Source organism: Symphodus melops (genome assembly GCF_947650265.1).
Source record: "Symphodus melops genome assembly, chromosome: 9".
NCBI lineage: Eukaryota > Metazoa > Chordata > Actinopteri > Labriformes > Labridae > Symphodus > Symphodus melops.
Window position 1 is genome coordinate 12,263,739 of NC_136699.1, and position 21,231 is coordinate 12,284,969.

Genomic DNA, 21,231 nt, shown 5'->3' on the forward strand with positions numbered 1-21,231 from the left:
TACCTGACAAATACTCATGGTGTCAGTGTATACTAGCAAACGAAAGGGCACGGTCATTCTCCACCCTTCTGTCTCAACGAATTCAAAGTCTGACTCTGCTCTCATACCGCAGTTTACGAAACACGCTTTGTGTTGGACTGCTCTGTCTTTATGATTTGCTGGATTAATTAGGAATCAAACATCGATCAGTATTAAGGGTTATTGTATGTATATGGTCTTTCTCGTAGCAACAATGGGATACAGCACCTTCACGCTGCATTTCGGCCTTGCTGTTATTTTTCTGGGCCTCCTCGTTTATGGAGATGTGAGCTACTCTATCCCGGAGGAGATGAAACGTGGATCTGTAATTGGAAATATCGCGAAGGATTTGGGGCTTGAATCTGGCAGACTGTCTGCTCGGAAGGCTCGCATTGACACCGAGGATAACAGTGTGAAGTACTGCGGGGTGAATCTCAACACAGGAGACTTGATCGTACAAGAAAGGATTGACAGAGAAGGGCTTTGTGCGAAACGAGCATCGTGTGTTGTGAAACAGGAACTCGTTCTGGAAAATCCTTTAGAGGTGCACCGTATTAAAATCCGCGTTCAAGATATCAACGACAATTCACCTCAGTTTAAGGAAGAGTCGCTTACATTTGAAATCCGTGAAATGGTGGCTAAGGGGGCGAGTTTTCTACTGGATGAGGCACACGATGGAGATATTGGAGAAAATTCTGTTCAAGGATATTCTTTACAGCAGAATGACCATTTCAAATTAAATGTCCAGACAAAGGGGAGTGGCCGAAAATATGGTGAATTAGTTTTAGACAAAGAATTAGACAGAGAGGACAAAAAAGAGCTCATATTGTTGCTTACTGCATTTGATGGAGGCTCTCCTCGGAGATCAGGGACTGTAGTCATTCACGTCACTGTACTGGATGCTAATGATAATGTACCAGTATTCAGTCAGGCTGTCTATAAAGCCAGTCTACCTGAAAACTCTCCTTTAGATACTTTAGTTCTCACAGTCAGTGCTACTGATGCAGACGAAGGTTTAAATGGTGAAATAACTTATGGATTTGACGATGTTTCAGATGAAAACCACGTTTTCTCCCTGAATTCTAAAACAGGAGAGATTAAGGTCGCTGGGTCTATTGATTTTGAAAAAGAATCGTCATATGAATTGCAGATTAGTGCTAAAGATGGGTTAGGATTGGCGTCATACGCAACTTTAGTCATTGATATTATTGACATGAATGACAACGCTCCAGTAATATATCTAAAATCACTGACTAACCCCATACCTGAGAACGTGTCACCCGGTACAGAGGTGGGCATCATTAACGTGCAGGATAGAGACTCGGAGTCTAATAGACAGGTGCGCTGCTCTATTCAGCAAAATGTCCCTTTTAAGTTGGTTCCTTCTATTAAAAACTATTATTCTGTGGTGAGCACAGGACAGCTGGACCGTGAATTAGTGTCTGATTACAACATTACAATCACTGCCACTGACGAGGGCTCTCCACCTCTGTCCTCCTCTAAAACTGTTCAGTTATCTGTAGCAGACATCAACGACAACCCACCTGTGTTTGAGGAACAGTCGTACAGCGCATATGTGAGTGAAAATAACAAACCTGGCTCCACTTTATGTTCCGTTAGTGCTCGAGACCCCGACTGGAGACAGAACGGTACAGTGATTTATTCTCTGTTATCCGGTGAGGTGAACGGTGCCCCTGTGTCCTCCTATGTGTCAGTGAACGGAGACACGGGGGTGATCCACGCTGTGAAGTCGTTTGATTATGAACAGTTCCGGAGCTTTAAGGTGCACGTGATGGCCAGAGACAACGGTTCTCCTCCGCTCAGCAGCAACGTGACCGTGAGTGTGTTCATATCAGATGTGAATGACAACTCTCCTCAGATACTGTACCCCTCCCCGGAGGGCAACTCCTTCATGACCGAGCTGGTCCCCAAAGCTGCACACGGAGGCTCTCTGGTGTCCAAAGTGATAGCGGTGGACACGGACTCCGGACAGAACGCCTGGCTGTCCTATCATATAGTGAAATCCACTGATCCGAGTCTTTTCACTATAGGTGTCCACAGTGGAGAGATCAGGACCCAACGGGACATTTCTGAGTCTGACAGCATGAAGCAGAACCTTGTTGTGTCAGTGAAAGATAACGGACAGCCCTCTCTGTCTGCCACCTGTTCCATGTATTTACTGATCTCTGATAACTTGGCTGAGGTGCCAGAACTGAAGGACATTTCTTATGACGAGAAGAACTCCAAACTGACTTCTTATCTGATCATCGCGCTGGTGTGTGTGTCCACCTTTTTTCTGACCTTCATCATCATCATCCTGGGTGTGAGGTTTTGTCGCAGGAGAAAGCCCAGACTGCTGTTTGACGGAGCAGTCGCCATCCCCAGCGCTTATCTGCCTCCTAATTACGCAGATGTTGACGGCACAGGGACTTTACGCAGTGCTTACAACTATGACGCCTACCTGACGACAGGGTCTCGAACCAGTGACTTTAAGTTCGTGTCCTCTTACAATGACAACACACTTCCTGCTGACCAGACTCTGAGGAAAAGTCCTACAGACTTTGCTGATGTTTTTGGAGACTGTGATGATTCTCCTGAGGTAGGAACATTTGACAGTTACAGTTTGCAGTTTTTCACTCTTCATTCACGTTTTTGTTACTCAACCAGGTAAACTATGAAACACATTAGTCATGACTTTTGATGAACTTCTTTATTCTTTGGTTTACATGAGGCAGAGTTTACAGTTTAATCGACTTCAAACTTTTTTCCCCCGATTATCTGTGTATTTACAATCATTAGTTAATGTCCAGTAGTTACACATTTCAATCATACTTTGAACTTTGTAATTTTTATTAATGTGCTGCCATATTTATTTTAGATAGCATCATGGCCTATTGGGTTTTTTGACTTGATCTTTTTTCAAATATATTTTTGTTCCGTATCAGCTCGGATGTGAGGCTTGTCGTCCAATTCATCATGACAATCCATACCGTTCTCATCATTGTTTGCTCGTAAAGAAAGCACTGTCAGTATTTTCTTACTTCTGAGCGCAGTTTGCTATCATAGGACGCTCTTGTCATTATGTTGTATTTAAACACTTGTTAAAGGACACCCTGTTCATGTTACAAGCTTTTCATGTAAAGATATTTCTGTCGTTCTTTACTTACATCACCAGCTTTCAGTTGTGTATTAACAATGGCATTTTAGAATGACTGACTGCACTCCGCTTATTGCGTTTTTCGCTTTCTTTAACATATTACCAGTTTTTTCTAGTGATGTGCGTGAACTTTGAAGTAGCAAACATGAAATTAGAATCAGTTCTTATTAGTTTTCTTTAGAAATAAAATTCCGACCAACTCTGCATATACGCAAGAAACAAAATGTCTATACAGGAACTGTAATGCATTGTGAACGACTGTTTTCAGATTTGATCACGTCTTACATTTTCTTAATTGAAAACAAAATTAAGGCCCATTTGTTAATGTGGACATTACATTACGTATTTTTGTCTCCTTCAAATATTGCCCAAGTTTCGTGAGTCCATTGTAGTTAACAAGCGAATAATTAACAGTAAACATATAGGCTCTGTTCTACATCGAATTCATTTAAAAAAAATAATTTCAAATGCTTTTGTCAAAATGCTAGAATACGTTTGGCAATTCAAACTCTGAAAAGATTGTGACATTTTCCTGAATCACTTAATTTTAATGTCCTTGGTTTGTCATTTACGTTCTTGTGCATGTCTTGAGCAAGGGAATTCTTGGGTTTACGTTGAAGTTCAAACGCTGTCCATGGTGCTGAATTGGGTTTTCTCTTTAAACGCACATTTGACCAATTCCTAAACTTCCCAGTGAAGTATTTGCCCTTTACGTGAAAACATTACGTGTAGATTATCAGTCTTGATGTTGGAAGCTATGGGGTCATATGTGAGAGCCAGTTGTAGCTAGTTTTGCAATGTTCCAAATGCACTCACGGCGTCGCTGCTCACTCGCGGATGTGAGGAAGATTGTTTCTCCACCCACAGCAAAGGGAGTTATCGTAGGCTTTTATCCAGAGCTGTCATTGTCAAAACGTCGCGTACATTCATTTCAGCATTGGGTTTTATTTACATCCAAGAGAAGTACAACTTAATGATCGGTTACTCGTTTGGTTGGAAATATGGACCTAAATGGACACTCTTCGTTGATGTTTCTATGCGGTCTTGTTGTTTTCGTCCGCACCAGCAATGCAGACCTCAGCTATTCTGTGCCGGAGGAGATGAGGCCAGGATCCATTGTTGGAAATATTGCCAGGGACCTCGGCCTGGAAACAGCGACCATGCTTACTCGTAAACCCCGTATTAATACCGAGGAAAGTGATCAGCATTACTGCGATATTGATCTAAAAACTGGGAATTTTCTCATCAAGGAAAGGATTGACAGAGAGGAACTGTGTGGGGAGAAGGTTTCGTGCATGCTTAAATTCGAATTAGTACTAGAAAATCCCTTAGAGGTTCATCGCATTGCACTTCTCATTCAGGATGTAAACGACAATCCACCTGCTTTTCCAAGAGAAGTAATTAAGCTGGAGATAAGAGAATCGACCGACAAAGGAGCTAGATATCGACTTAATGAAGCACACGACGCGGACGTCGGAAAAAATACTGTTCAACAATATAGTTTGCAAAACAATGAACACTTTGTATTATCTGTTCGAGACGACACCGATGGTTCCAAAAATGTCGAGTTGGTTTTGGACAGAGAGCTGGACCGTGAAAAAGAAAATGATTTAAATCTTCTTCTGATTGCTGTTGATGGTGGCAATCCACAAAGGTCAGGCACAGCTAATATACATGTGAGTGTTTTGGACGCTAATGATAATGCCCCTGTGTTTGACCAGGCGGTTTACAAAGCGACTCTACCTGAAAATTCTGTCCTTAATACTGTAGTTGTCACAGTAAGTGCCACAGATGCAGACGAAGGCGTCAACGGGGAGGTGACGTATGATTTTAGCCGAATCTCAGAAAGGGCTAAAAAGATTTTCTCACTGAACAGTAAAACTGGTGAGATAAAAGTCAAAGGGGCGCTTGATTTCGAGAGTAGTTCTAAATATGAAATGCGAATCGATGCCAAAGATGGTTATGGGCTTTCTTCTGATTCTAAAGTAATGATTGATATCACTGATGTGAACGACAATGCTCCAGTTATATACCTGAAATCACTGATTAACCCCATACCTGAGAACGTGTCACCTGGCACAGAGGTGGGCATCATTAACGTGCAGGATAGAGACTCTGAGACGAACGGACAGGTGCGCTGCTCCATTCAGCAAAATGTCCCTTTTAAGTTGGTTCCTTCTATTAAAAACTATTATTCTGTGGTGAGCACAGGACAACTGGATCGTGAATTAGTGTCTGATTACAACATTACAATCACTGCCACTGACGAGGGCTCTCCACCTCTGTCCTCCTCTAAAACTGTTCAGTTATCTGTAGCAGACATCAACGACAACCCACCTGTGTTTGAGGAACAGTCGTACAGCGCACATGTGAGTGAAAATAACAAACCTGGCTCCACTTTGTGTTCCGTTAGTGCTCGAGACCCCGACTGGAGACAGAACGGTACAGTGATTTATTCTCTGTTATCCGGTGAGGTGAACGGTGCCCCGGTGTCCTCATATGTGTCAGTGAACGGAGACACGGGGGTGATCCACGCTGTGAGGTCGTTTGATTATGAACAGTTCAGGAGCTTTAAGGTGCACGTGATGGCCAGAGACAACGGTTCTCCTCCGCTCAGCAGCAACGTGACCGTGAGTGTGTTCATATCAGATGTGAATGACAACTCTCCTCAGATACTGTACCCCTCCCCGGAGGGCAACTCCTTCATGACCGAGCTGGTCCCCAAAGCTGCACACGGAGGCTCTCTGGTGTCCAAAGTGATCGCGGTGGACGCGGACTCCGGACAGAACGCCTGGCTGTCCTATCATATAGTGAAATCCACTGACCCGAGTCTTTTCACTATTGGTGTCCACAGTGGAGAGATCAGGACCCAGCGGGACATTTCTGAGTCTGACAGCATGAAACAGAACCTTATTGTGTCAGTGAAAGATAACGGACAGCCCTCTCTGTCTGCCACCTGTTCCATGTATTTACTGATCTCTGATAACTTGGCTGAGGTGCCAGAACTGAAGGACATTTCTTATGACGAGAAGAACTCCAAACTGACCTCTTATCTGATCATCGCGCTGGTGTGTGTGTCCACCTTTTTTCTGACTTTCATCATCATCATCCTGGGTGTGAGGTTTTGTCACAGGAGAAAGCCCAGACTGTTGTTTGACGGAGCAGTCGCCATCCCCAGCGCTTATCTGCCTCCTAATTACGCAGATGTTGACGGCACAGGGACTTTACGCAGCGCTTACAACTATGACGCCTACCTGACGACAGGATCTCGAACCAGTGACTTTAAGTTTGTGTCCTCTTACAATGACAACACACTGCCTGCTGACCAAACTCTGAGGAAAAGTCCGACAGACTTTGCTGATGTTTTTGGAGACTGTGATGATTCTCCTGAGGTAGGAACATGTGTTAATCATCGCTAGATCTCTTGCAGCAGTAATCATTCCAGCTTTCGTTGAAAGTCCCCAGGTTTGCTTTTTGGTTCATCTGGTCCTGAGTTTTCAATTTGTGCATGTTTTTATCCTTGGCTTATTCAATTGAATCTAAAAGTTCTTACAAGCTCTTTGAGGTTCCTGTTTGTCATGCTTTTCTTCTTTGGTAACATTGAAGCGTTCAGGTTATAACTGTAGGAGGTTACAATCAGTTTGGTCTCCTTTTTCATTATTCTCCACAGTCTATTGTGATATAACAGATAAAGTAGAAACATGTGCAAAGAAGAAACATTAAGTATTTTGTATATTTTTGGTTTTGTAAAGGAAACGTTGAATTCCCTTAATTTTAAGGTCTCTCGGGTTGGTCTTTTCTCGTGTTCTCTTAATTGAGTAGCATTTATTGGAACATATCAAAGATAAATGTTGGCCTTTCATTTTTAGACCATTTTATCATTTGTTGTGTTTGGTGTACACAATGTTCCTGTAGTTTTACTCTTCTTAGAAGTTTAGGGTTTTTTTTGTTAATTAAAGATTCATATTTCCGTTTGCTGTGCTGCAGACGTCACATATTTCAGTCTGACTTGGAATTGCTCTTGAAAGCTTTGAGGATTTTTTTCTTTTTTTTTTACTGTACTCTTTGAACGAGTTCAAGCTAGTGGCATTTAGTCGTGGTGCAAGATGTCTTTTTTGTTGATTACCAATTTTATTTTTTATATTGAACATAAGGCTTTTTAAAAAATCCATTTTTTCGTTGTACATTTTCATCACACTTAATCATTCTGTATTTGGTACTCTTTACTGAAAACTTCAAGGTTCATGTCTTGTTATTTTTACACTAAATTTAAAGATAGCTATCCAGTTCCGGCACGTTTTGGTATTACTGTTTACTCTGCACTGATTGAGCCCCTGTTGTGTATTGAGAAGAGCTGAATCACGTTTTCTTTGCCTCTGTCCTTGGTGCTGAAATGCCAGGTTGCTCCTTGGGTACATTTTCTGTCTAAAATAACACATGTTGTTGTTTGGTACTTCAGATCAGGATTTGTTGTGTTTTAGACTGTAACTCTTTTTATTGGAATAAATTTGACCTTGTTTTATATTAACATTGCTCGACAATGTGCCTTACTTGAGGGGAATAATCACATCATGTGAAAGTGGAAGTCTTTGTCTAATCTGTAATTGTAACTCTGTGTTGCATTGCATCCTATTACCGTCAATATGAATTCATTCATTCGTCTCCATTTGTGTAATTTTATATGGTTCAATTCCACTGACATGCAGATTTCAGATTTTTGATTTCAAAAAGGAATTATTCATAAAAGTGGCGAATCATATGTTGATAACGTGTTTTGATTTAAACACAGTATCTGATAGTTTTGGATAAAGATAAATTGAGATATGGACCAGTGTGGGAGCTTGTGTCCCTGAGGTTAGACTGCAGGATGAAAGCTCATTAGATTTTTTAATTGAGAACTAAACAGAAACAGTCTGTTGTCGTATTTCACATTGACATTTCTTTTCTCATTCCTTCTTTCGTTAGTTGTCACCTTGAAATACTTAGTTTAGATTTATTCCATTTCCTCTTTGAGTGCAAAGTACAAACATCTCATGTTGAATAAGAGAAGGACAGACTCCTAAAACTTCTTCATGATAGCTTTTATAACTGCTTTCTCAAATATTCAAGTTTAGTGTACTTCCTTTGGATTTCAAAATAAAGTGCTATGTTTTACTTGTACTCACGGTGTCACTATAGACCAGCAAAGGAGTCAGATGTTCAGGCTGTTTTGCACACCACCCACTACTTCGATCGACCATCCCTGTGGTCTTTGTAGCCTTCAACACCAACTACAAATGCTTGGCCGGCTCATCGGTTAAACAATAAGGTGATTTAATGCTCGAAACCACCGTGTTCTAACCTGAAGGGTACTCTGTGAGGATGATGTTTGAACAGGGCGCTCTTCGGAGCTGCGGCTTTGTCTTTTTCTTTGTCGTGGTGCATTACACACACGGAGATCTGAGCTATTCTGTCCAGGAGGAGCTGAAGCGCGGATCTGTCATTGGAAATATCGCCAGGGATCTGGGCCTTGAGGTTGGCAGACTGTCTGCTCGCAAAGCTCGTGTTGACATGGAGGGCAACGACAAACAGTACTGCGGGGTGAACCTTCGCAGCGGAGATTTGTACGTTTCTGAAAGAATTGACCGGGAGGAGCACTGTGGAGAAAAGCCTTTGTGTGTTCTGAAATTGGAATTGCTCTTAGAGAATCCATTGGAGTTACACCGGCTCTCTCTGCAGGTGCAGGACGTCAACGACAATGCACCAATTTTCCCGAAGGATATTATAAAGCTAGAAATTAGTGAATCAGCTGTCAATGGAGCCAAGTTTCGTATTAATGCAGCACAAGATGCAGATATTGGCACTAACTCAGTCGAGAACTACATTTTGCAACAGAATCCTCACTTTGTGTTCAAAATTCAGACTACAAGTGCTGGCAGTAAATACGGTGAGTTGGTTTTGGATAAGGAGTTAGACCGAGAGGAGCAGCAGGAAATGAAATTATTGCTCACAGCTGTGGATGGAGGCTCTCCTCAAAGATCGGGGACTGTAGTCATACACGTCATTGTACTGGATGCTAATGATAACGCCCCAGTGTTCACTGAGTCCGTATATACAGCAACGTTAGCGGAAAACTCCCCTATCAACACCCCAGTTATCACTGTGAGCGCGTCTGACGCAGATGAAGGTATCAATGGAGAGGTAACCTATGAATTTAGTCGAATATCTGATAAATCCCAAACGCTTTTTTCACTGGATGAGAAAACTGGACTGATTAGTGTAGCAGGTAGTATCGATTTTGAAGAGGGAGTAAAATATGAAGTTTTTGTTGAGGCCAAAGATGGTTATGGTCTCTCTTCAGAAGCAAAAGTGATTATTGATGTCACTGATGTCAACGATAATGCCCCGCAAATTTTTCTGAAATCACTGACTAACCCCATACCTGAGAACGTTCCACCTGGTACAGAGGTGGGCATCATTAATGTGCAGGATAGAGACTCTGAGTCTAACAGACAGGTGCGCTGCTCCATTCAGCAAAATGTCCCTTTTAAGTTGGTTCCTTCTATTAAAAACTATTATTCTGTGGTGAGCACAGGACAGCTGGACCGTGAACTAGTGTCTGATTACAACATTACAATCACTGCCACTGACGAGGGCTCTCCACCTCTGTCCTCCTCTAAAACTGTTCAGTTATCTGTAGCAGACATCAACGACAACCCACCTGTGTTTGAGGAACAGTCGTACAGCGCATATGTGAGTGAAAATAACAAACCTGGCTCCACTTTATGCTCCGTTAGTGCTCGAGACCCCGACTGGAGACAGAACGGTACAGTGATTTATTCTCTGTTATCCGGTGAGGTGAACGGTGCCCCAGTGTCCTCCTATGTGTCAGTGAACGGAGACACGGGGGTGATCCACGCTGTGAGGTCGTTTGATTATGAACAGTTCAGGAGCTTTAAGGTGCACGTGATGGCCAGAGACAACGGCTCTCCTCCGCTCAGCAGCAACGTGACCGTGAGTGTGGTCATATCAGATGTGAATGACAACTCTCCTCAGATACTGTACCCCTCCCCGGAGGGCAACTCCTTCATGACCGAGCTGGTCCCCAAAGCTGCACACGGAGGCTCTCTGGTGTCCAAAGTCATAGCGGTGGACGCGGACTCCGGACAGAACGCCTGGCTGTCCTATTATATAGTGAAATCCACTGATCCGGGTCTTTTCACTATTGGTGTCCACAGTGGAGAGATCAGGACCCAGCGGGACATTTCTGAGTCTGACAGCATGAAACAGAACCTTGTTGTGTCAGTGAAAGATAACGGACAGCCCTCTCTGTCTGCCACCTGTTCCATGTATTTACTGATCTCTGATAACTTGGCTGAGGTGCCAGAACTGAAGGACATTTCTTATGACGAGAAGAACTCCAAACTGACCTCTTATCTGATCATCGCGCTGGTGTGTGTGTCCACCTTTTTTCTGACCTTCATCATCATCATCCTGGGTGTGAGGTTTTGTCGCAGGAGAAAGCCCAGACTGTTGTTTGACGGAGCAGTCGCCATCCCCAGCGCTTATCTGCCTCCTAATTACGCAGATGTTGACGGCACAGGGACTTTACGCAGCGCTTACAATTATGACGCCTACCTGACGACAGGGTCTCGAACCAGTGACTTTAAGTTCGTGTCCTCTTACAATGACAACACACTGCCTGCTGACCAGACTCTGAGGAAAAGCCCGACAGACTTTGCTGATGTTTTTGGAGACTGTGATGATTCTCCTGAGGTAGGAATATCAAACACATAAACTTTTTCTTTTTAAGAAAAGAACGTTAATCATTTCCCACGTTTTTTGCAGTGCCAAAATTACTTCATTTTTTTATTTTGTTTTCCAATTTTTGGTATTAGCTTGAAACATAATGGTTACCACCATTCACAAAAAAAAAAAAAAATCAGAATAATTAATAGGGGAGGCTGGCATGTGACAGTTGAATCTTTCTCGATTTTTGTTTTGTTTTGGTGACTGTTGCTGCACTTTTTCGATACTTACTTCATCTTTATGATAGTTACTTCTTCCTTTTTTACATGAGTGACCTTCAAATGAATCCAGTCGCTATCGGTCATGAGACTTTTAGCTCTGAGTAAGATTGTTCAGAAAGATGCTAAATGTGTACTATACCTGGTTCTGATGGGGCTTTTTAAGTATACATTTTCTGATGTCATTACTAAGAAATAGCCCATAACCTAGTCGTTAGATACTTTGATACGTTTGAATCTTCTACCAAAAGTACATTTGTCATTGTGTTTTTAGAAATGACCCAAAGTTAATGAATTATGTTACTGTCAATACGTTGTCTCTATAATTCTGGTCTTACTCCCATAATCAACATCCCTTAAAATACCCGTTTCATTCTTACCTCATTTACTTTTGGGATTTGTAGTCCAGTATTTCGCATTTTGCTGCCAATTCCTGCTTCTTTTCGCTCCCAAATGTGTTAAATATTGTAGAGAAATAGGACCATGTGCAACGTTTGATTGTTGATGAGACAAATCAAGTCCTATACAGTTAATTTCTCTTACCTTGTTCTTCACTGACGTAATAGTTTATCTGATATCAATATTTCTCAGTTGAAGTTTATGAGACGTCAGTGAGAATAATTTCCTGTAGGCTGAAATTAATCCGAACATCACTTGAACTTCTGGTTGGCAGTTTCTTTAAGTAGAAATTATTTTTACTACATGATGAAAGCTTTAGACCTGTTGTTTCACCAAAGGCTTATGAAATATTTTCTACTGAAAAAAAAAATACCATAAGTTTTCTGCTTCAGTTGTTTTTTTGGGGAAAAAATAATCCATTTATTTTAGAAATGGCGTTTCATGTTGAATCCCTTGACATGTCTCAAGCCATTTCGATATATGGTTTTACTTTGACATTTACACACGCCGTGTATTTTGTTGTGTAACTCTGCTGTTTTTTTTTGTTTTTTTTAACCGATTTGAATCAAGTGAAAGTTTGCAATTGATCTAGGAGACTCACGATGTCGCTGTTCACCAGCTGTACATATACTTTGTCAACATCCACCCACTGTTGTCGACTCGTGTGAGACTGAAGGTGCTGCAGTTGATCGTCCATTGAGTCAGAGGCTCGGTCTGGGATTCGACCTGGTTGTTAAAGTCCTTTTTTTGTTACTCTTTTCCTTTACTCGGACCAGGAAAGTGTTACTGTTTCGGATCGTTGCGATGGCTTTCACGGGACTGGGATTTCGAAGCTGGGCTGTTGGTTTACTGCTTTTTCCCTTGCTTTTTGCTAATGGAGATATCAGCTATTCTTTTCCAGAAGAGATGAAAAGCGGGTCTGTGATCGGAAACATCGCTAAAGATTTGGGTCTTGAAACGAGCAGACTATCCGCTCGTAAGGCTCGCATAGACACGGAAGAGAGCAGTAAACGTTACTGTGAGATAAACCTCCGTAATGGGGACCTGATTGTTGCCGAGAGGATCGACAGAGAGGGCCTTTGTGGAGACAAAGCATCCTGCATCTTGAAACAAGAGCTCATGTTAGAGAATCCTTTAGAATTGCATCGAATTAGTCTACATGTTCAGGATATAAACGATAACTCTCCGCAGTTTAATAAAGAATTGATCCAGATTGATATAAGTGAATTAGCAGTTAAGGGAGCTCGTTTTCCCATTGAAGAAGCACATGATGCGGATGTAGGCAAATATTCAGTTCAGACGTACAGTCTCCAGAAGAATGACCACTTTATTCTGGGCGTTGGAACAAATTCTGTGGAGCTTGTCCTTAACCAAGAGCTTGACCGCGAAAAATTAAAAGAAATTAATGTAATCCTCACAGCTTTAGATGGAGGTTCTCCTCAGAAATCAGGTACAGTAGCTATTCACGTCACTGTACTAGATGCTAATGATAATGTACCAGTGTTCAGTCAGGCCGTCTATAAAGCCAGTCTGCCTGAAAACTCTCCTCTTGGTGCAGTTGTTCTGACAGTGAGTGCTACTGATGCAGATGAGGGATTGAATGGAGATGTTACATATGAATTTGGACACATTTCAGAAGATATGAAGTCAATTTTTAGCATAGATAGTAAGACTGGTGAAATACAATTGACAGCAGCGATTGATTTTGAAACTGCATCATCATATGAACTGCGCGTCACAGCAAAAGATGGTTTGGGATTAACTTCCTATGCCAAAGTCATCATAGACGTTACCGATATAAACGACAATGCTCCAATAATATATTTGAAATCACTGACTAACCCCATACCTGAGAACGTGCCACCTGGTACAGAGGTGGGCATCATTAATGTGCAGGATAGAGACTCTGAGACTAACAGACAGGTGCGCTGCTCCATTCAGCAAAATGTCCCTTTTAAGTTGGTTCCTTCTATTAAAAACTATTATTCTGTGGTGAGCACAGGACAACTGGACCGTGAACTTGTGTCTGATTATAACATTACAATCACTGCCACTGACGAGGGCTCTCCACCTCTGTCCTCCTCTAAAAGTCTTCAGTTGTCTGTAGCAGACATCAACGACAACCCACCTGTGTTTGAGGAACAGTCGTACAGCGCATATGTGAGTGAAAATAACAAACCTGGCTCCACTTTATGTTCCGTTCGTGCTCGAGACCCCGACTGGAGACAGAACGGTACAGTGATTTATTCTCTGTTATCCGGTGAGGTGAACGGTGCCCCGGTGTCCTCCTATGTGTCAGTGAACGGAGACACGGGGGTGATCCACGCTGTGAGGTCGTTTGATTATGAACAGTTCAGGAGCTTTAAGGTGCACGTGATGGCCAGAGACAACGGTTCTCCTCCGCTCAGCAGCAACGTGACCGTGAGTGTGTTCATCTCAGATGTGAATGACAACTCTCCTCAGATACTGTACCCCTCCCCGGAGGGCAACTCCTTCATGACCGAGCTGGTCCCCAAAGCTGCACACGGAGGCTCTCTGGTGTCCAAAGTGATCGCGGTGGACGCGGACTCCGGACAGAACGCCTGGCTGTCCTATCATATAGTGAAATCCACTGATCCGGGTCTTTTCACTATTGGTGTCCACAGTGGAGAGATCAGGACCCAGCGGGACATTTCTGAGTCTGACAGCATGAAACAGAACCTTATTGTGTCAGTGAAAGATAACGGACAGCCCTCTCTGTCTGCCACCTGTTCCATGTATTTACTGATCTCTGATAACTTGGCTGAGGTGCCAGAACTGAAGGACATTTCTTATGACGAGAAGAACTCCAAACTGACCTCTTATCTGATCATCGCGCTGGTGTGTGTGTCAACCTTTTTTCTGACCTTCATCATCATCATCCTGGGTGTGAGGTTTTGTCGCAGGAGAAAGCCCAGACTGCTGTTTGACGGAGCAGTCGCCATCCCCAGCGCTTATCTGCCTCCTAATTACGCAGATGTTGACGGCACAGGGACTTTACGCAGCGCTTACAACTATGACGCCTACCTGACGACAGGGTCTCGAACCAGTGACTTTAAGTTTGTGTCCTCTTACAATGACAACACACTGCCTGCTGACCAGACTCTGAGGAAAAGTCCAACAGACTTTGCTGATGTTTTTGGAGACTGTGATGATTCTCCTGAGGTAGGGTCCTGTTAAAATAACACCATAAACATGAGTTTGAAGTCCTGGATAAGCTTTTACTGTTTTTTTTGTTGTACTGTTCACCATTTTAAATCATTTCCAGTGTGCAATATTTTCTGTTGACTGTCAGTCACATCATCTTTCTCTTTGTAATTATCATCATCTTTTGTAAATTGTATTAGTCCTTTCTTAGTTTATCATGGAAATGTAAAAAAAAAAAATATTATGTCAACTATGTCAATATATTGGCAGTCATTAGTATCTAATTAAATTTCCCCTGACTTTATCCAGTCCCCTTAAGTCTATCTCACCAGATTTCGTCATTTGAATCCCTGCTTGCTTGACACAATATGATTGGCTTGTCTTTATTCGTAGGGCTATACCTAATCTGCTTCCCTCAAACTTGTGTAATTGTTTATGTGGGTACCGCTGCCTTCGCTTTGCAACCCAGTCACAAAATGTATTTTAGTTAATGTTTCAAAAGGGCATCTTGAAATAGGGAAAAGGAGTTACAGGTATGCTGCTTGTGTGGCCTGGAATCTCCTGCAGGATGATTTGTGTCTGGGGGAGCTGGTCTTAACCTTTTTAAAAGTAGACTGAAGATTTTGGAGGAAGATGGTTTAGGTTGTAGATGCTTTGAAAGATGACTTCTCTGCTGTATGACTCAAGATTTGTTGCTCTGTGACTGTAGCTGCTCTGGGTTTTATTTCTGTAACTTGTGTATTGTGCTGCTGCCCATCTTTGCGAGGTCGCTCTTGTAAAAAAGCTTTGAATCTGTTGCAAGAGCGTCATGTTCTTGGCTAAGTATTGGCTTTTTCAGGAATTATTTGAATGTCCTGATTTGTTGCTCCTGTGTACGACTTGACCTTGAAACCTCTACTCTGCCTCACTTTGATTGTTCTGTGCCGAATGTGAATCTCGTCAGGAGGACCAATAACTGCCTTTCATAAGGGTGTTGCTGCTGCCTTGAAACTAGAACTTCACTATTGGTTATTAGGAGTGGTTAAAGTAATACACTGTTTATACAGCTTTTGTACCTCTTAAAGTTATTGAGTTATTACAGTTTTAAATTTTTCCCATCTATGGTCAGATCATAGGCTGTTACTACTGGAAAGGCTTCCTTCACAGCCGTTACCTGGAGTGGACTCTCCTTGGGTCTCTCACACCCTAGTGGGTCCTAACCACTTTACAGCAGAGTGTCCCTGCCCCAGTCTGTTTCCCTCTCTGGTATTGGAACAATGGGGATTAGGAGCTTCTTACCTTGGGTCCTCTAGTCCTTGGTCCTTTGTGGTCCGAGGAGAGAAAAGGTAAAAGATCTGTAAAAGAGTTTGTTTTGTTTGGAAAGTTCTTACGATGGAAGATTTCCTTTTATTTTATGTTCCCACAAAGGTTGAAAAACAGAGTTTGCAAAATAGTACACATTTCACAATTGAGTGCTATTCTCGCAATGAGTGACTGAAGCTAAGCAATTAGCAAAAAAAGAGCGTCTAGTACAAATGATGTTCACAAGTGTAACAAGAGTGAGGATCAAGAGTAAAGACCGAAGAGAAGCTTGTGCTTCCCTCCTATATAATGTAGCAGACTCTCAACATCTACATCATGGAAAGTTTCAGTTTAAATTTCTTGTTCCAGCGAGCAGTATGTAGCATAAACAAGACATATATGGTTATCCATGTGTGTCTCAAGTGGCTGCATGAAACTCCCCTTGTCTTAGCAGGGCATATCTGCATATCACACTCTTTGATCAGTTTGTGATTGCTAACAATTCTTGATATTTTGCACTCCTCGAGCAGTTTTATGGCCGAATTTATCATTTTAGTTCATTGTCTATGGTAAGCTGAAGCAAGGCTGGTTTCGGTGTTTGTTTGCAAGGCTGGTTTTGTTTCCTGAGTTCAGCTTGAACTTCTGCTTGAACTCTTGCTTGAAGCGGAAACTCCTTCTTTCAAGGAAGTCAAAGTGTCAGCTAAGCTTTCAGCTGCTGGCGGTGAGCAGCCTCAACTGGTGTCAGCTGGTTGGGTTAGGTGAGTTATTTGTTATCCTTCAACAAATCACAATGTTCTCCTGGTTAAAAACATTTTATGTCAAGTTATAGATCAGTCAGAGATCAGACATTTAATGGCATACTGTTATTTTATGAACTGTACCCAGCACTTACAATTCGGACATCAATCTAATAACAGGGTTTCCATCCAGTGACTTAAAGCATGTGTCATTTTACAACAACAACAACACACTAACTGATCAGACTCTTACAAAAAGGCATACAGACTTTGTTGATGCTTTTGGAGACTGTGATGGTTTTCTTGAGGTACAAACATTTGCCATTTTTTGATGGAATAACACAGATATTCTATTCCATAACACTGGACAAGAGATTTCAAGATCTTGTTGTGTCTTTGGTAAATGTTGAATTAATTTTCATTGAGTTCCTGTTTTTATTTGCTGCCTCTTTTGAGTGTGGTATGAGAACATTTATTATTGACGTGACTTTTCTTTAAGGTGTAGGATAAATTGCTCTGTTGCTGAGTTTGGAAGAAATCTGATTTCTGGTATTTTAATCCTGCAGCTATTTTTGTTGTGCCACAAAGTAACATCAGAATCAGATACACTTTAATTACTACAGTTGCTGTTAAAGTATTTGTGTTTTCGTTTCAGTTAAAAAGGATTTGTATATTCCATTGGAGAGAGTCTTAGGGACTAAAAAGTGCAACTTATTTGCAATAATAACTTGTCCTACACTCATAGCTGCATTGTGCTGTGAATAGTGTAACGATCAATATAATTCCTATAGTTTAATGATCTCACAGATAATGTAGTCATAATAATAGCACTAGCAACGTTAACAGTTTTAATAATAAAGAACGATTATATTTACATCCTGTTGTTTCTTTATTCATCTCATGGTGTCGCTATTGGCCAGTCTAATTTGAACATGCCCCTCCACCCTCTGGAATACAGACTAATAAAAGGGTCATCTTCAGTGTTCGTTGTTCCTGGGATGAAGAAGAAGTTACTGTGCAGAGCTGTCGATTTTTTTAACAACTGAATTGGATAATGTTTAATTTGTAATTAGACGAGGGTCCAGTTTTGTGTGTAACGAACATATTTTCGTGATGGGGCTCAAGCTCAGCAGTGTCGTTTTCTTTCTTTTGTGGCAAACCGTGAACGGAGACGTGAGCTATTCCGTCCAAGAGGAAATAAAGCGCGGATCTCTGATAGGAAATATCGCAAAAGATCTCAATCTGGACTCAAGAAGACTGTCTGCTAGAAACGCCCGTGTCGATGGATCAGGAAAGCGTAAACGTTTTTGCGAAATCAATCTCAGTACTGGAGATTTGATAGTTGCCGAACGGATTGACCGAGAGGAGCTTTGTGGGGAGAAGCTGTCGTGTGTTATAAAACGCGACCTTGTGCTGGAAAATCCACTGGAGTTACATCCCTTCACTCTACACATCCAAGATGTCAATGATAACTCTCCACAATTCAACGAAGAAGTGATCAATATTGAAATCCGCGAGTCTGCAGACAGAGGAGCTCGTTTTGTGATAGAGGAGGCGCACGATGCGGATGTAGGACAAAACTCAGTTCAGCAGTACAGCCTGAAACAGAATGAGAATTTTATGTTGGCTGCTAATGGAAACACAATCGAGCTTGTTCTTGATAAAGAGCTCGATCGAGAGAAGCAAAAAGAGATCAGCTTGCTGCTCACAGCTTTAGATGGAGGCTCTCCTCAGAGATCAGGTACAGTAGTCATTCACGTCACTGTACTGGATGCTAATGATAACGCCCCAGTGTTCAGTCAGGCCGTCTATAAAGCCAGTCTGCCTGAAAACTCTCCTTTAGATACTGTGGTGGTCACAGTGAGTGCTACTGATGCAGACGAGGGAGTGAATGGAGATGTGACGTATGAATTTGGACACGTTACTGAAGATGTTAAGAAATTATTTAGTATTGACCGTAAAAACGGAATAATAACGTTGATTGGCGTAATCGACTATGAAACCATTGCGTCATACGATTTGCGAATTAGAGCAAGGGATGGTTTAGGATTATCTTCCTACTCAAAAGTAGCCATTGATATCACCGATGTCAACGACAACATCCCAATAATATATGTGAAATCGCTGGCAAATCCCATACCTGAGAACGTGTCACCTGGTACAGAGGTGGGCATTATTAACGTGCAGGATGCAGATGCTGATAATAACCAGCTGGTCCGCTGCTCCATTCAGCAAAATGTCCCTTTTAAGTTGGTTCCTTCTATAAAAAACTATTATTCTGTGGTGAGCACAGGACAACTGGACCGTGAACTAGTGTCTGATTACAACATTACAATCACTGCCACTGACGAGGGCTCTCCACCTCTCTCCTCCTCTAAGACTGTTCAGCTGTCTGTAGCAGACATCAACGACAACCCACCTGTGTTTGAGGAACAGTCGTACAGCGCATATGTGAGTGAAAATAACAAACCTGGCTCCACTTTATGTTCCGTTAGTGCTCGAGACCCCGACTGGAGACAGAACGGTACAGTGATTTATTCTCTGTTATCCGGTGAGGTGAACGGTGCCCCGGTGTCCTCCTATGTGTCAGTGAACGGAGACACGGGGGTGATCCACGCTGTGAGGTCGTTTGATTATGAACAGTTCAGGAGCTTTAAGGTGCACGTGATGGCCAGAGACAACGGTTCTCCTCCGCTCAGCAGCAACGTGACCGTGAGTGTGTTCATATCAGATGTGAATGACAACTCCCCTCAGATACTGTACCCCTCCCCGGAGGGTAACTCCTTCATGACCGAGCTGGTCCCCAAAGCTGCACACGGAGGCTCTCTGGTTTCCAAAGTGATCGCGGTGGACGCGGACTCCGGACAGAACGCCTGGCTGTCCTATTATATAGTGAAATCCACTGATCCGGGTCTTTTCACTATAGGTGTCCACAGTGGAGAGATCAGGACCCAGCGGGACATTTCTGAGTCTGACAGCATGAAACAGAACCTTATTGTGTCAGTGAAAGATAACGGACAGCCCTCTCTGTCTGCCACCTGTTCCATGTATTTACTGATCTCTGATAACTTGGCTGAGGTGCCAGAACTGAAGGACATTTCTTATGACGAGAAGAACTCCAAACTGACCTCTTATCTGATCATCGCGCTGGTGTGTGTGTCCACCTTTTTTCTGACCTTCATCATCATCATCCTGGGTGTGAGGTTTTGTCGCAGGAGAAAGCCCAGACTGTTGTTTGACGGAGCAGTCGCCATCCCCAGCGCTTATCTGCCTCCTAATTACGCAGATGTTGACGGCACAGGGACCTTACGCAGCGCGTACAACTATGACGCGTACCTGACGACAGGGTCTCGAACCAGTGACTTTAAGTTTGTGTCCTCTTACAATGACAACACACTGCCTGCTGACCAGACTCTGAGGAAAAGCCCTACAGACTTTGCTGATGTTTTTGGAGACTGTGATGATTCTCCTGAGGTAGGAACATATTTCAAATGACATTTTGCATTCAAGGTCAATTTGAAGCCTTCATTGTTTGATTTTCAGTCATATCCCTTGTGACTAAGGTGATTCTTGAAGAACGTAGATTTCGGCTCTCTTTGCATATTCGTTGTTGACCCTTTTTACTTGAAGATTTTGTTTTGCCCAAACAGTGAAGCCTTTATAAATATATATGCTGATTAAATACAGCCTTTGTCACAACACCACACTATGTGTTCCCTCTCTCCCATTTGTAACACAGATGCACGCCCACACATTTACAAAATCACACACACTTAAAGGTACGATCTCTTTCCAAACTGTTGTTGAAATAGTATAGTCATTTACTTGGCACATAAAGAATATGTTTGGCAGTATTCTAATTTTTGTTTGTACTATTCTCAACGTACGTGAATGTCTCTTGACTTTTGACGTTGCCAGTTCCATGTTCAGTTTCGCTGTCCATGGTGCTGAAGTCTGTCAGCCGTTGTAATACATTTTGGACCTAGTTTACCTCTGGTTTCTGCTGCTGTTTTCCCCATTTATAAATTGCTTTTCCTTCTCCCCCAAACTAAAGCGATGGTAACCTTAAAGATAAGTCTTGACTGACACAATTTGGATTCCATTGTTGGTGAAAAGGGCAATATAAATGCGCTTTCCTTGCCCTTTTGTTTTATTTGCTTTCTTTTGTCCTAAGTATTTAGAATTTCATAATGAATTTTTGAGATGATTGAAGTTCTTTTTTTTTTAATCAACGCCTCCCCTTTTTCACATATGGTGTGAGAGAATTTATAGATTTTGATAAACTATTATTTGTATTTGTCTTGTCTTTTCAAAATAAATATATCGGTGCCCTCATCCAATGTCGTTGGGAGTGTCTCTTATTGATTGATACTCGTTAGAATCCGATCAAGTTTTATTGTAATTGGGATTTGTAGTAGATTGACCTGTCCCCTGAATTGACATAATCCTTACAGTACTCAAGTTAAAT

At 42.2% G+C, this 21,231-nt stretch overlaps 3 protein-coding genes across 3 annotated transcripts; all 3 read left to right on the forward strand.

Annotated features, from left to right (window-relative positions):
• Nucleotides 1–232: 232 nt before the first annotated feature.
• On the forward strand, nucleotides 233–6,594 carry LOC306829432 (protocadherin beta-15-like; the record flags this gene model as incomplete). The annotated part of the gene is made up of 2 exons (XM_079352474.1): nucleotides 233–791; nucleotides 4,715–6,594. 2 exons carry the CDS (start codon nucleotides 233–235, stop codon nucleotides 6,592–6,594), a joined length of 2,439 nt encoding a protein of 812 aa, XP_079208600.1.
• A 1,609-nt stretch (nucleotides 6,595–8,203) lies between these two features.
• LOC306829021 (protocadherin gamma-A12-like) lies at nucleotides 8,204–10,951 on the forward strand (the record flags this gene model as incomplete). Its single annotated transcript, XM_079351839.1, has 1 exon — nucleotides 8,204–10,951. Exon 1 carries the CDS (start codon nucleotides 8,537–8,539, stop codon nucleotides 10,949–10,951), a length of 2,415 nt encoding a protein of 804 aa, XP_079207965.1. The 5' UTR covers nucleotides 8,204–8,536.
• A 1,306-nt stretch (nucleotides 10,952–12,257) lies between these two features.
• On the forward strand, nucleotides 12,258–20,323 carry LOC306829034 (protocadherin beta-15-like). The gene is made up of 2 exons (XM_079351852.1): nucleotides 12,258–12,586; nucleotides 18,055–20,323. Exons 1-2 carry the CDS (start codon nucleotides 12,385–12,387, stop codon nucleotides 20,256–20,258), a joined length of 2,406 nt encoding a protein of 801 aa, XP_079207978.1. The 5' UTR covers nucleotides 12,258–12,384; the 3' UTR covers nucleotides 20,259–20,323.
• Nucleotides 20,324–21,231: the final 908 nt, after the last annotated feature.

Coding starts and splice junctions, on each gene's coding strand:
- LOC306829034 (XM_079351852.1), top strand. CDS start 12,385: ATGGCTTTCACGGGACTGGGATTTCGAAGCTGGGCTGTTGGTTTACTG. Junction 12,587..18,054: donor CATAGACACGGAAGAGAGCA/GTAAACGTTACT, acceptor TCGATGGATCAG/GAAAGCGTAAACGTTTTTGC.